The sequence below is a fragment of the Anomalospiza imberbis genome, chromosome 9 (genome assembly GCF_031753505.1).
Source record: "Anomalospiza imberbis isolate Cuckoo-Finch-1a 21T00152 chromosome 9, ASM3175350v1, whole genome shotgun sequence".
NCBI classification, from domain to species: domain Eukaryota; kingdom Metazoa; phylum Chordata; class Aves; order Passeriformes; family Viduidae; genus Anomalospiza; species Anomalospiza imberbis.
The window spans coordinates 31,097,820-31,112,212 of NC_089689.1; the positions used below are offsets into that span (position 1 = coordinate 31,097,820).

A 14,393-nucleotide genomic window follows, 5' to 3' on the forward strand; every position below is an offset into this window, starting at 1 on the left:
AGGGGCAGGGAGGAGGCACGGGACACTGCCACACAGCTGTGCTAGCCAGCAGGGAGAGCTGGCCCGGAGCCTGGCTGGGAGCCCGCACAGAGCTCTGCCTCTGCTGCTTCCCTCCCTGCAGGCAAGGTAAAAGCAATGGACTTCAACCAGTTCCAGGAATTACTAAGTAGATCTTCTGGCAATAAAGTTGAGAAGAAAATGAACTACAGCAGGCTGGTGGTTTGCCAGGGAGGGGAAGTTTGGAAGTCTGACCCAGGTCCCTGAGGGTAGGTGGGGAAGGCAGGCAGAGCCCTGCTGCAGTCCCACGCAGCAGGGAGGGCAGGCACTGAGGGCAGGGAGAAACCAGCCCAGGGCCACCTTCCCGGGGACAGGGACCCTGCTGGGGTCCCCTGAGCAGTGCCCCGGCCCCAAACACCCAGGTGGGGCCTGGCTGTGCCCCCAGTGCAGCCTGACCCCCAAACCCAGCACGGCCACCTGAGCCCCGGCTGTACCCTGCAGCTCTCTGATGAATTGCTTGCCCTCACCTGATGAATTGCTTGCCCTCACCTGATGAATTGCTTGCCCTCACCTGATCACTTGGGCTCACAAGTAGCCAGGAGCACCCAGAGGTGCCCCACAGCCTGGTTACCTACAGCAAACCACCTGGTGCAGGGCCAGGCACTCCTGGGCCCAGCTGGAGCGCCCCAGGCTCAGGGGACAGAAGGAATTTGGCCCAGCAGAGCTGCAGGAGGTGATTTTTGGGGGTACACTGCAGCACTGAACGTGCACCACAGCAGGGAGGAGGAATCAGCTCTAGCCCAGCTCTGTCACGGGCCAGGCTTGCAGTAATCAGCCAGAACTGCAGCAAAGCAGATTTAGGGATGGTGAGACAGAGCTGGAAGACTTTGCTTGAGGGAGATGTCAAGGTGCTCTTGCTCTTTTTTCATTTTAAAGGTTGACAGTGTGAGTGCTGACACCTGGACAGCAGCACCCGCCTGAGCCCTCAGGTCCTTCCTTCCCACGGTGGGAATTGTGTGGTCTCTGAGGTGCTGGGATAATTAAGCACCAGCCCAAATTCCTGTTTATCCACTCGTTTCTGTGGATAAACTAGTTTCATGTGTTTAAACTGAAATCCATTATTCAACACGAAGGGGAAAGACAGAAATCCTGCTCTCGTTAGCTCCCAGCAGCAATGAAATCCCCAGATCCACACTGAGCTACGAGAGCGAGGAAAGGACTGGCACTGGAACTTGGGAAAAGAGCTCAGAAGGCAGGGACAGAACTTTTCTGCAGCGAAGGGATCCCATCCAGCTCGGATGTGATCCGATGCACCACGGCAGCCAGGTGAGGCCCCGAACGCTGCTGCCGAGGCCAGCACTCATTACTGCTGTATAATAAATGGAAGCATAAGTCACAGTTAGCACTGAACAGATTGTTTGGGGTTGCAAAGACAGCAGCTGTCACAGCTTGACAGCTTTCTTGTTAGTGAATCAGCTTTCCTGACAGTCTTTTTGATTGAAAACCCCTGTTCCCTGACAGAGTGTTGGAGCTGATGTACATATGTAGCTCATGCAGAATGAGAGGGAGCCATGGATGGTCTCGAAGCTCTTGCTCTGTGTTAAAAAGAAGTGTAGTTCACATGAAGGGAGGGTTTGGCTGGCCCTCCCCAGCGAGCCTGGCAGATGTGAGCTGATGGGAAGGGCTCAGCCCTGCTGGGGGGGGGACAGGGGCACAGCCAGAGCCACGGCCTCCACGGAAATCCCGTCCGCTTTCACTCCGGGAAGAGCCTGGGCCATAACAAATAAAACTGCAATTTAAAAATGAAGCTGAAAATTTCCCCCTCGGTGTGGCTCTGGCAGGGCTTGCCCAGGCCTCCCCCAGCCCACGTGGGAGAGGCAGGGGTGGGCACCAGGAACACGCCAGGCTCCCCAGCTTTGTCCCAGAGGATGGCTTCGTGTCCTGGGGACATTCCCTCCCTTCCAAGGATGCCGCCCATTCCTCAGGAAGGGACAGCAGATCCTGAGCCGATGCCTGGGCGCAGACCTGGCTTTACCTGGAGCACTGGGAGCTCCCCACTCAGGAAAGGGCTGCCTTGGACACAATTCCTGACTTTTCCCTTTCTCAGTACTCTCTTGGCCACCGATCCCAGCAGGTGCAGAACACGTGGATGATGACACGTCTGATATTTCACAGAATTTTGTTCCAAATGCACTGGAAATTGAGCATTTTGAAGGGAATTTTTCCAAGTGAACTGAACTCTCCCAGTCCAGCAGCGACTCTCACAATCAGGAGCCAGAGCCAGGGGCTCCGTGATGCTCCTGGCCGTGCCTGGAGGCACCACCTTCCACCACAGAGCCTCCTGCCTGCTCCCCAGCTCTGAGGTGCAGAAAAGGTCACTCCAGCCTCAAACCAGCTTGGTTTTATGTCAGGAGAGCAGAAGAGAAGCAGCTTCATGGATTCTGATGCCTGAGGAGTGACGCTGGGAGCTTTTCCTCTCTTTGGCATCCACAGCACAGCTTTGTTTTAAACCATGAAAGCAAAAGGGGGCTTCTCAAAGCTCCTGTAGCTCCCATCTGCTGCCTCCACCACACCTTTGCTACCACAGCAGGTATTTGAACCCCAGGAAAAATCGGGTTGTAATAATGTCATTACAGCACATCCCTAGTGCAGAACCATTTCAAACTGCAATTACTGGGATAAAAAACACACACACACACAAAAAAAAAAGATATCAAGGGATGGAGAGCTGCACTAGGCTGACACCACTCAGACCTGGCTTTTTGTGGCCCCAGCTGGTGTCAGCAGCTGCCCTCAGACCCCTCTGACCATCAGCTCAAAGGCTCTGCAAGGGACAGGGAGGCCTCAGCCCTGGCCCCACAGCAGCCAGGAACAATGCAATTACAGGGAGAAATATTGCTTTGCAGTCTCTTGACTATTAGGAAATATTTTAAGTAATTGTTTTTCTGCTGAAGAGTGATCTGGGCAGGGGAACACTCCTGGAAGCTCGAGAGCTCTCCATTAATTTTGGCTCTAGCCCGGAGTCTAACGCAGCTCTGTTCCAAATTGCTGCTCCAAACGCAGCAGCTCTTTAGAGATGACTCATTTCCATTAAAGCTGCAATCTCCCCGAGCTGTATTTTCACTGGTGTTTAAAGTGGGATCACCTGGAGGCTGGAGAGATCACCTTTTCCTGGCAGAGGAAGAAGGCACCTGCTGCAGGCAGGACTGGCTGCCCAGGCAGCTCTTCCTCGGCTGGGGGATCCACTGCCACCCCCAGACGGGGATTTCAGCACCTCTGAGGATGAGGGGAGCTGCTCACCAAGCCTTTAAGGAGCCAAATGCGTGGAGAGGAGCACATTCCTGCTGCCCCCTGGCCAGGAGGGGCAAGAAGTGTGGCAAGCTCATTTCTCTCTCTCTCAGGATTTTTTCATAGAGGAGCACAGTGGAGAGAAAGAGAAAACAATTTCTATTTCTGCTCCTTGTTTTTCCTGTGTGGAATGTGCTTGGAGAATTGTTCACCTGGGGTGATTGCTTGGTTGGGTTCTGGTGAGGATTGTTGGAGCTGATGGCCAATCCAACCCACCTGTGGCTGCACTCTCAGAGAGGGGCACGAGTTGTGAGGGAGTTAGATATGGCAGTTAGAACAAGTAGGTTTGTAGTTTTAGTATCTCCTTTAAATAGTATATTAATGTATTATAGCACAGTTATAATAAAGAAATCATTCATCCTTCTGAGCTGGAGTCACACATCAGCATTTCTTCCCACCAGGTTCACCTGCATTTACAATAATGAAGGGCTTCAGACACGGATGTACGGCGGTGTCCAGAGTCTGACTGGAACCTTGCTTTGACGTTAAAATGACAGCAAGAGCAGAGTAGTAGATAAAACCTCCTAAAAACCCTGCCATGAATTTTCCTGCCCGCAGATCCAGGGGCTGGTGCCACATTTTCACCAGCAAGGGCCTGAAAGCTTCACAAGGTGTCTTTGTGAAAACCAGCAACAATATATTGGTTAGACCAATTATTATATTGGTTACACAATATATTGGTTACACAATATATTGGTTACACCAATTATTATATTGGTTACACAATATATTGGTTACACAATATATTTCCCACCAATTCTGGGGCACTGGCTCCTCCATCATCTCACAGAATCTGGTTGGGAAAGGTCTCCAAAGTCATGAAGTCCCAGATGTCCCCTGTGGGAGTCCAGGACATCCCTCTGGCTGCCCTGGCTGTCTCCAGACCCTGGCAGGGGGCTCAGAGACCTTGGCACCAAGTCAAAAACACCTGTGGCTTCCATTTTAGCCTGTGGGAAAAGCTGCCAACTCTGTATGAGGAATTACAAGTCACAAGGGTTTGAGTAGTGTGGTAGTTGAGTTAACACAGGGTAAAAAAGTAGAATTTTGGGGTTTTTAGAATGTGGTTCAGGGGGAAAAAGATGGAGGGATCTGGGTGTGTCCTGGCCTTCTTCTCCTTCTCCTTGCCCTCCATGTCTTGCTGTGATGGTGACACTTTTCTGTTGGTTTAAGGTACAGACACACTGCCCAACAAAAATGACAGATACTGGAACAGAATTGTAAACAGACTGTATGTAACTTTTGGTATAAAATGTAAACACCACCCTGAGGGCAGACAGAATGCCACAGCCTCCTTGCTAGCCAGAGCTCGGCAGGTCAGAGCCCATGTTCTAGATAAGGGAAAATAAACAACCTTGGGAACGCGATCCGAAGCATTCCAGGCTCCTTCTTTGGCTGCACGAGCTGGGAAACAAAGACTTTTGCACTCTTGGGGTCATTCCAAAGCAAAGCAGACCCCGAGAGTGCCCCAGCCCAGAGCTCTGAGTGCACCTCCAGGGACGGGCACTCCAAACCTCTGCTGAGGCCTGAGCACGCTTCCCATGGGGAAGCACTCCCTGACACGTGAGCCGAACCTCCCCTGCCCAGGCTGCCTCTGCAGTTCACAGACCGAGCTGGGGATGCTCCAGCACAGCCGGAGCAGAGCCTGAGGAGGTTCCTGTGGCCTGAGCTGCTGACCTGCCTTGCAGCAGAGCTGGAGCACCAGCTCCTTGCCGCTGAAGCAGCCAGGCTGAATCCTGGTCCTGAGGGTGATGCCTGAAGTTTGAGCTTTCATATTTCCCAGACTCTGCACTGCACTGGTACAGAACTCTGAACTCCATACGAAGTGTCAGCAGCTCTCCTCACAGCTCAGGCACACACAGCAATCCTTTTCCAGCCCAGAACCAAGGACACCGCTGCAGCTTCAGCCCAAAAAGTGCCAACAGCAGGGACTGGAGGAGAGCAGCCTGGGAGGATGGGACTGCAGCACCTGAGCTGGAATTGGACACTGAACCCCAGTGTGGAAACGGACCAGAACTCATAAAAGTGTGAAAACTCGTGACTCAGAGTCCATCCTGCGTCCATCTTGGTGTAGAGCCTGGGCAAGGCTCTTGCACTGCCCAAGGTGTATCCTTTGAAGGCCTTTTAATAAATCCCTACTTTGCTCCTTTAACACTGCCCAGCCTCTGTTCCAGGCAGCCTCTCTGGGCATCAAAGGTCCTGGCACCTCAAGGACAGCAGCATTCACTGTCCTGGCACACCTGGCACCCCAAGGACAGCAGCACTCACTGTCCTGGCACATCTGGCACCCTGGGGACAGCAGCACTCACTGTCCTGGCACACCTGGCACCCCAAGGACTGCAGCACTCACTGTCCTGGCACACCTGGCACCCCAAGGACAGCAGCACTCGCTGTCCTGGCACGCCTGGCACCCCGGGGACAGCAGCACTCACTGTCCTGGCACACCTGGCACCCCGGGGACAGCAGCACTCACTGTCCTGGCACACCTGGCACCCCGGGGACTGCAGCACTCACTGTCCTGGCACATCTGGCACCCCAAGGACAGCAGCACTCACTGTCCTGGCACATCTGGCACCCTGGGGACAGCAGCACTCACTGTCCTGGCACACCTGGCACCCCAAGGACTGCAGCACTCACTGTCCTGGCACACCTGGCACCCCAAGGACTGCAGCACTCACTGTCCTGGCACACCTGGCACCCCAAGGACAGCAGCACTCGCTGTCCTGGCACACCTGGCACCCCGGGGACTGCAGCACTCACTGTCCTGGCACACCTGGCACCCCAAGGACTGCAGCACTCACTGTCCTGGCACACCTGGCACCCCGGGGACAGCAGCACTCGCTGTCCTGGCACACCTGGCACCCCAAGGACAGCAGCACTCACTGTCCTGGCACACCTGGCACCCCAAGGACTGCAGCACTCACTGTCCTGGCACACCTGGCACCCCGGGGACAGCAGCACTCGCTGTCCTGGCACATCTGGCACCCCGGGGACAGCAGCACTCACTGTCCTGGCACACCTGGCACCCCAAGGACTGCAGCACTCACTGTCCTGGCACACCTGGTACCCCAAGGACTGCAGCACTCACTGTCCTGGCACACCTGGCACCCCGGGGACAGCAGCACTCACTGTCCTGGCACACCTGGCACCCCGGGGACAGCAGCACTCACTGTCCTGGCACACCTGCCCCACCCTGACACCGCTGGCTCCCGACCAACACCTCCTGGCAGAGCAAGCAGAGGTTTCTCTTGAAGGTGCAAACCATCTGCTTGTCTTTTGGGAGATGTGGAGGCTGATGTGCAGCTCCCTGGGCTCTGCCAAGCCCCGTGATGAGCTGTGTAGCACAATGCCACCCTCTGAGCAGGGACAGCAGCTCTGCCACGCTCCCACAGGAGCCGTGCTCAGCGGGGATCTGCAGGAGCCAGACAGAGCTTGCAGAACCTCTGCTCAAACCGTCCCTCCCCAGAAGAAATCCAGGGGAATTCAAGAGCCAAACTGCACTCGAGTCTCAAACGTGAACTACATTGTTTGAATCCGACTTCTGAAATGTTAATAAAAACACCTGAAGGACATAAAATGACAACCATTACCTTACAGGAGGCTTCCCTCCCCAGCAGCAAAGGGAAATACTTCCTTCAAAGCAGCAACATTCTTCCCTCTCCAAGCAGTTGAGGTGCCTTTAATTGTCAGAGCAGTTCTTATCGAATTGGTGTAAGCTGTTTCTCATTGTGTGGCTATGAGATAGCACATCACATAACTCAGAGAGGTTCTCAGTGATGAGACCAGCTTGCAAATTAGCTAAATAACAATTTAGTCCTAATGGTGACCAAAAATAACCAGATAAAACTCAAAAAGCAAAAAGAGAATCCCAACTGATGTCATTGTGCATGTACAAAACCTCCAATCTATAGGATTGCAGGAATTCTCCAAAGACCTTTATCTTATGTAAAAAACCCAACAACCCAAAGCTGTTATTTGCACTGGTTTCACCTGAAATACTTTGCTGGCAGCCCTTCACTGGCAGCTCCAAACCCAGCTCTGCTGGCCTTGACTTAAACCACCACCCAAATTTCCACCAGGGCTGTGCTGCCCCCTCACCTCCCTCAGCCCGGTGGGCAGCTCTGTCCCCTCTCACTCTGAGCCCACAGAGACAACTCCTGGCCAGCCTCCCCAGGCTCTCTAATTGCAGCAGTACCTCAAATGTGAGAGTTCTCAGGGCTGGAGCAGCTGCAGGGGATCCCATCTGCACTATCAGGTACTGACAGGGGATCCCATCATCTGCACTATCGGGTACTGACAGGGGATCCCATCATCTGCACTGTCGGGTATTGACAGGGGATCCCATCATCTGCACTGTCGGGTACTGACAGGGGATCCCATCTGCACTATCGGGTTAGTATTGAGCAGGAGGATCGAGCCAGGAGCTGGGCTGGGCTGAGAGAAGGACCTGCACAGCACAGCCCCCCAGCAGAACCCACTCCCCCCCAGCAGAGCCCACTCCCCTCCCAGCAGAACCTGCACAGCACAGCCCGCACAGCAGAGCCCACTCCCCTCCGAGTAGAACCCACTCCCATCCCAGCAGAGCCCACTCCCCTCCCAGCAGAGCCCGCTCCCCTCCCAGCAGAACCTGCACAGCACAGCCCGCACAGCAGAGCCCACTCCCCTCCGGGCAGAACCCACTCCCATCCCAGCAGAGCCCACTCCCCTCCGGGCAGAACCCACTCCCATCCCAGCAGAGCCCACTCCCCTCCCAGCAGAGCCCACTCCCCTCCCAGCCTGGCCACGGTGCCGCTGTCCCATGCAGGAGCCTGACAGAACAAGAGGACACAGCCTCCAGCTACGTCAGGGAAGGTACAGGTTGGATGTTAGGAAGAAATGTTTCACTGAAAGAATAATAAAGTACTGGAATTGTCTTCCCAGGGAGGTGGTGGAGTCACCATCTCTGGATGGGTTTAGAAAAAGACTGGACGTGGCACTTGGTGCTGTAGTCTAGTTGAGGTGATAGGGCATGGGTTGGACTTGATGATCTTAGAGGTCTCTTCCAACCTCATCATTCTGTGATTCTGTGATTCTGAGCCACCCCTGTCCCCAGCAAGGTGTCAGGGAGCAGGACCATTGTCCCACTCAGAACATCAGCACAGCTCCAGCCGTGCTCTCTTGCAGATGTTTTTGGGTGGAAAGAGGTGAAGGGAGGACACTGCATTCCCCACGTCTGCAGCAGCTGGGGAGAGGAATCCTGAACAAAAGGGGACCAGCTGCATTCCCACAGCAAATCAGAGCTTCTGTGGCACACAGGGCAGGCTGGAGCCGTGCCCTGGGCACAGCTGGCACGGGCAGGGGCACGGCCGGTGCCTGGGGACTCTGCCCAGCATCACCAACACCACCCAGACCGAGGGCACCACGCAGAGCAGAGCGTGTCCTGCAAACCCCACTGGGCACTGAACCCCCCTGCTCCACAGAGAGAAACAAGAGTCAGAGTTCCAGGAGTCCCCTGTGCCCCTCAGAGCCAAAATCCCCTTTTGGAATGCTCCCTGAGACCTGAGGAAGCAGCAATACCCCTGGCAGTGACGCTTGGCTCCTAAAGCCAATACTGACCTTAACCCCAGGCCCCAAACTTAGTCAGGGATAAAAAGATGGAGCTGTAAATCAGGAGCTATTAAAACCAGAATCAGAGTTCTTGATTTCTGCTTTGAGAGAAGCCCCCTGCTCCCCTCTCTTTTATTAGAGGAAAGTGGAAATTAAAATTAAATTGCTCTGAGCAATTTTATCTTTGGTGCCAAAGCAGAGGAGGACTGAGACCTCCAGAAAATATGTGGGCTTTGCCTTCATATTTCATAATTTAACCGAGGCAACTTTCCTTCTTGAATCCAAACTCAAAAGCTTGCCAAGGCAATGCTGATCCTAGGCCAGGAACGGGTCACACTTCCCGGGAAGAGTCTCAGTGACATGTCCAAGGGACTGGCAGCCCCACCAAGCCCTGGCCCTGCGGTGTTTTTCCCCAGGCGATTTAAGGTTACAGATTTAATTAGGCTGGCGTGGCATGTACAGGATGTCTGATTTCAAAGTAAAATCGGAGCATTATCCATAATGTTATGCAAAGCACCATAGCAACAGCGAGGAGCCTTCGAAGAAATGCTAATGAGGGGAGAAATGCTAATGAGGGGAGGAATGCTAATGAGGGGAGCTGTTCTGCACAACCCGGCCTGGCCAAGCGAAAACAAACACCCCACTTAAAATTCCTAACAAGAGCTCACACATTCCTGCATCAGAAAAACCCCACTGCCAGAAATTCCTGATCAAAGCATCCTGGAGAAATTCCTGGTCAAAGCATCCCAGGGAAGGGCACAGGATCTGCCTCGGGAACAGACTCCCCAAACCCCACCAGGCTGGCTGAGGACTCCTGAAAGGGCTGGGATGTCCACCAGAGTCCCAGGCAATGTGGAACCTGCTCCCAGCACACAGACCCAGGCTCCAGAGGCACAGGAAAACCCGATAAAGTTGGGAATAAAGCCCCCAGGCCCCAAACTGAGATGATTTGCTGAAGGACACAAAACACGTGCCTGAAAAGGAAAGGGTTAAATCACAGAGTCTGCTGAGCTGGAGGGGATCCATGAGGATCATGGACTGCAGTCCTGAGCCCTGCACAGGACACCCCCACGAGCCACCCTTTTCCTGAGAGCATTTCCAGGCCCTGGGGGTCTGTCAGGTTTGGGGCAGCACCGTTCCAAACCGAGGATTTTACCAACTCAGCGAGCCCAGGCCTTTGTTTTGCATCCCAGGTTATGACAAGGAAGGAACGATGCAGTGAACACTTGGATAAACCCAACTGATTCGAACTAAATCAGCCTAATGAGCTTCAGAAACTTGTTAAAAGGCTGAATTAGGCAAATGCAGGGCTGCAGTGTAAGCCCTGAGCAGCCACCACAGCCTGGGTGAGGCTTTCCTCGGCAGGGAGTGGCAGCCAAGCCCTGGAGAGCCCCTGAAGTGCTGTGGTCAGAGGTGTGAGAGCACCTGGAGCACAGTGGTGAGGTGAGCTTGGCCGGCAGGGTCCTGAGGAATGGACTGGGGCAGCTCAGCAATCCAGCTGGGTCTGAGCACCGCTCCCAGGCACAGACCAGCTGAGCTGGGCTCAAATCTGCCTTCGGCTGGGCACAGCCTGCGTGCCAAACCCTGCTCCTGCTCTGCTCCCGTCTGCTCACCTGCACACCAGTCCTGGGCCTGCTGCTGGGGAGGGCTCAGTAACACAAAACCAGGGGTGAGGACCCTGAATTCATCCAGGGAAATGGAAAAAGTAGCCTGAAAACTGGACAAAACCACCCAGGAATGAGTTCAAAAATGTCTTTTCCCTCCCCAAAGCCACCGGATCTTGATTCAGTCAAGTCTGAAAGCTCCAGGTGTAACAGAGCTGTCCAAGGTACAATTACAGGCACCCTTAACATGGATTATCCTAAGAAAAGGGAATTCCGCAATGCCACTCCACTTTAAATCCACATTTTCTAGTTATTTAGACAGCTGACACTTTGAAATAAATGCAAATAAATGTCAGTTTCCTGAGGCACACATCCCATTCCTCATCCTCTCACTGTGGCCTCAGCTCTACTGGAAATTCTAGGATTTAGCAGCTGCCTTTAATATTTTCCAAGCATGGCAGTAATAGAGCAGGAGAGAACGAGCAAAGTGACAGTAGCACCTGGAGAGTTTCAGACCAGCTTTCAGATGACACATTAAATCCAGACACTGGTTCATTCAAAGCAGGGTTCAATATTACAATCTATAAATCAGTATTTGCTTTGCAAAATGTAATGGAAAATGCTAATAGGATTTACTTGTGAAATGAAATTGGATTATGTCTTATCTATTTTAACTTGATTTGGTGGAGCATTCCTTCAGCACCAACCAGCAGCTTCAGTGGCTCCTCTCCTTTCCTGAACCCCCATCCTTTTGGAATTCAGGCAGATTCTCAGGCCACCCTTTTCCAAAGGGGAATTAGGGAGGACAGACATAAATTAAGTAGAAAACGTAGATGCTGGAGTATCAAGCAGTGTAATGAACCCCCCTGTAAGTCACTAGAGCCACGGCACGAGTGCCAGGAGCTCCTTGTTTGTGTGGGGCTGCAAGCTGCCCAGCCCAGAAACCCGAATTTCACAGAGTCCTTTAAACCTGATCACCTTGGTGTCCCTGCCTGGGTGACTGAACAGCCTCTCCATGCCATGAACAGCCACGTGCCAACACCTCCCTGCACCAGGAGTGGAGTCAGGGAATGGCACCAGGAATTGTCAGGGAATGGCACCAGGAATTGTCAGGGAATGGCACCAGGAATACAATCAAGGAATGGCACCAGGAATACAGTCATGGAGTGGCACCAGGAATTGTCAGGGAATGGCACCAGGAGTGGGTGAGAACAGCAGCAGAGGAAAAGAACTCACAGAATCATTTAGGTTGGAAAAGACCCCAAGACACCAAGTCCAACCTCCCCCCAGCACTGCCAAAGCCACCACTGAGCCACGTCCACAGGCACCAAAGAAAAGGATGGAATTTCTGGGGAGGAAGCCTTGCTCTTGTCAGTTTGTTATGGAAATGGAGTGCCACTGCATTGTCCCCGTGCCCAAGGAGCCCCGGTGCCACTGAACGAGAGCAGTCTGGGCAGCAGGGAATGCCCCAGGTGACAGCAGTGGCCCCACAGTGACAGGGGATGAGGGGCAGCACATCAGCTGGGACAAGGCCTCTGGGGGAGACACAACGCTGACATCTCATATTTGTGACCAATAAAGCTGCCACAGCAACTCCAAAACCAGAAACAAATCACACGCTGGGTAACTGAGGTTAACCAAAGAAAACTCAGAATGAACAAGAGAAATTATTCACATTGTCTTGCCTGTGTTTTCTCACATGTTGGAGAGAAAAAGAACATTTCACATCACGCTGAGTGCTAAATCAGAGTCAGACCCAAGCTGAGCACCTCCTCGGTGTGGAAATCCCACCAGGTCAGAGCTGCTGGTGCCACCAGCACCCCGCAGGGTCCCCACAGCGGCGTCCCTCTGCCCGCAGTGGGACTGATGAACACCCAGCTGCCTCCTCTGGGAGCAGCTCACACTCCCATGGAGATCAGGCCCCATCCAAGGACCCAAGCAGAGGTTCTCATCTCCTCACATCACTTCCAGCACCACCACGACAAGAGAAACCAGGGAGGGCTCAGCCCAACATCCACAGCAGCCACCAGAACCTGCTCAGATCATCACCCAAAAATGAGAGTCTGCACCTCGAGCTCGCTGTGGCTGCTTTGGTGACACCCAGGTGGCCACCCCAGAGCACAGCTCCCTCAGCCACTGTGACAAAGCCAGCAGCTCCAGTCTGCTGCTCCAGACTCTCCTTCTCCACCACACTGAGGGAATAACAAATAACAGCACTTACAGTTTACTGTGACTTTTACTTTTTTCACGTCTGGGACTGAGACATCGTTTTCTGCACTGCACTCGTACTCCCCAGCCTGGTCTCTGGTGATTCCATAGATGTCCAGGTACTGCCCGCTCTCGAAGGGCTTGGCTGAAATGAAATAACCACAGGAAGAAATTACTGCAGGCTGAGCACACAGCTCCTGAAATCCAACACCTGCACGGCAGCCAGAGGGTTTAACACGCTCAGCCTCTGCAGCCTCCATGCAGCAACCCCAGCTCCACGGGGAGCTGAAACCCCCAAACTCCAGCAGCTGACCAGAGGCTCTCTCCTGACCCAGCTCCATAGAAAAGCTCGACAACCCCGAGAAACACCCGAGTAATTTGTACCCAATGGGTGCCACGGAACAGAGCAGCTGTGGCTGCCCCTGGAGGTGCCCAAGGCCAGGCTGGACAGGGCTTGGAGCACCCTGGGATAGGGGAAGGTGTCCCTGCCCATGGCAGGGGTGGACAAGATGAGCTTTACATCCCCTCCAAGCCAAACCAGCCTAGCACTGCACCATTCCTGCCTTCCAGGCTGCAGCACCCCTGAGTGCTGATGGTTTGCAGGTGGGCAGAGCCCAGCCTGTCGCTACTGGACACGCAATGAGTACACAGAAACTTTGTGAGCTCAAGAGAGAAAAAGAGCCAATTTTATTTCTGACCTCACAATATATAGAGTTCCAAAAGTGGCAGTGGATTGGAGGATGAAATTGCCACCTCTCCAACCACACTGGTCAAACCAACAGGCCATCAATTCTCTCCTCCCACAGAGAAGAATGCAAAACAATCATTGTTTACATGAACAGTGTGAGAAGTCCAGTAGAAATATGTTAAATAAGTTTTATGAGAACTTTAAAACTTTCAAAAGAACTATAAAAAAAACCAACGCTTTTAAAAATCAGGGCAACATCAGCCTGCCCTGCAGGATGAAGCAAAGCCAGCTCAGGGCCAGCTGCAGGGACAAAAGCCACTCCTGGAGCAGCTGATCCCAGCCAGCTGATCCAACAATTAACAGCTCTCCTTGGCCACAGGACCCAGAGGAATGGGATCTGGGCGTCACACAGGAATAAGGACAGTCCGTGAGCGATTCCCAGGACAGGCAGAGATCTGCTGGGAAATGACAGAGAACCAAAGAGAAACATTGGTGTCTGTGCCTGCTCTGTGCCCTGGAACCCACTGGGAATTGCTCACAGCCAGGAACACTGGCCCAGCTCAACTGGGACCCACTGGGAATTGTTCCAGGAACACTGGCCCAGCTCAACTGGGACCCACTGGGAATTGTTCCAGGAACACTGGCCCAGCTCAACTGGGACCCACTGGGAATTGTTCCAGGAACACTGGCCCAGCTCAGCTGGGACCCATCAGGAATTGCTCACAGCCCAGGAACACGTTTGTCCCCACCTGACACGGGGCACAGGCGCTTCCCCAGCTCCTGAAATCCCAGCCCCTCCCAGCCTTCCCCTGCTGTTCCTACCAGGCAGGGAGTGTTTGGTGTCCCTCAGCTGGAGCTGCTCCCTCCTCCCAGCTGGGCTCCCAGCCTCTCCATGGCCAATTAGCAGTTTGGGTTCCTCACAAGGCGCTCACCACATCACAAACCCCAAAGAGTTCAGTGCCATT

At 53.6% G+C, this 14,393-nt stretch overlaps 1 protein-coding gene across 6 annotated transcripts in view; it reads right to left on the minus strand.

Annotated features, from left to right (window-relative positions):
- NEGR1 (neuronal growth regulator 1) overlaps positions 1-14,393 on the minus strand; it is a 177,572-nt gene that overhangs the window by 54,280 nt on the left and 108,899 nt on the right. For all 6 annotated transcript variants that reach the window (XM_068199031.1, XM_068199034.1, XM_068199033.1 and 3 more), the window contains exon 4: positions 12,754-12,885. In XM_068199031.1, coding sequence (XP_068055132.1) covers positions 12,754-12,885 — 132 coding nt within the window. The remainder of the gene's footprint in view (positions 1-12,753; positions 12,886-14,393) is intronic.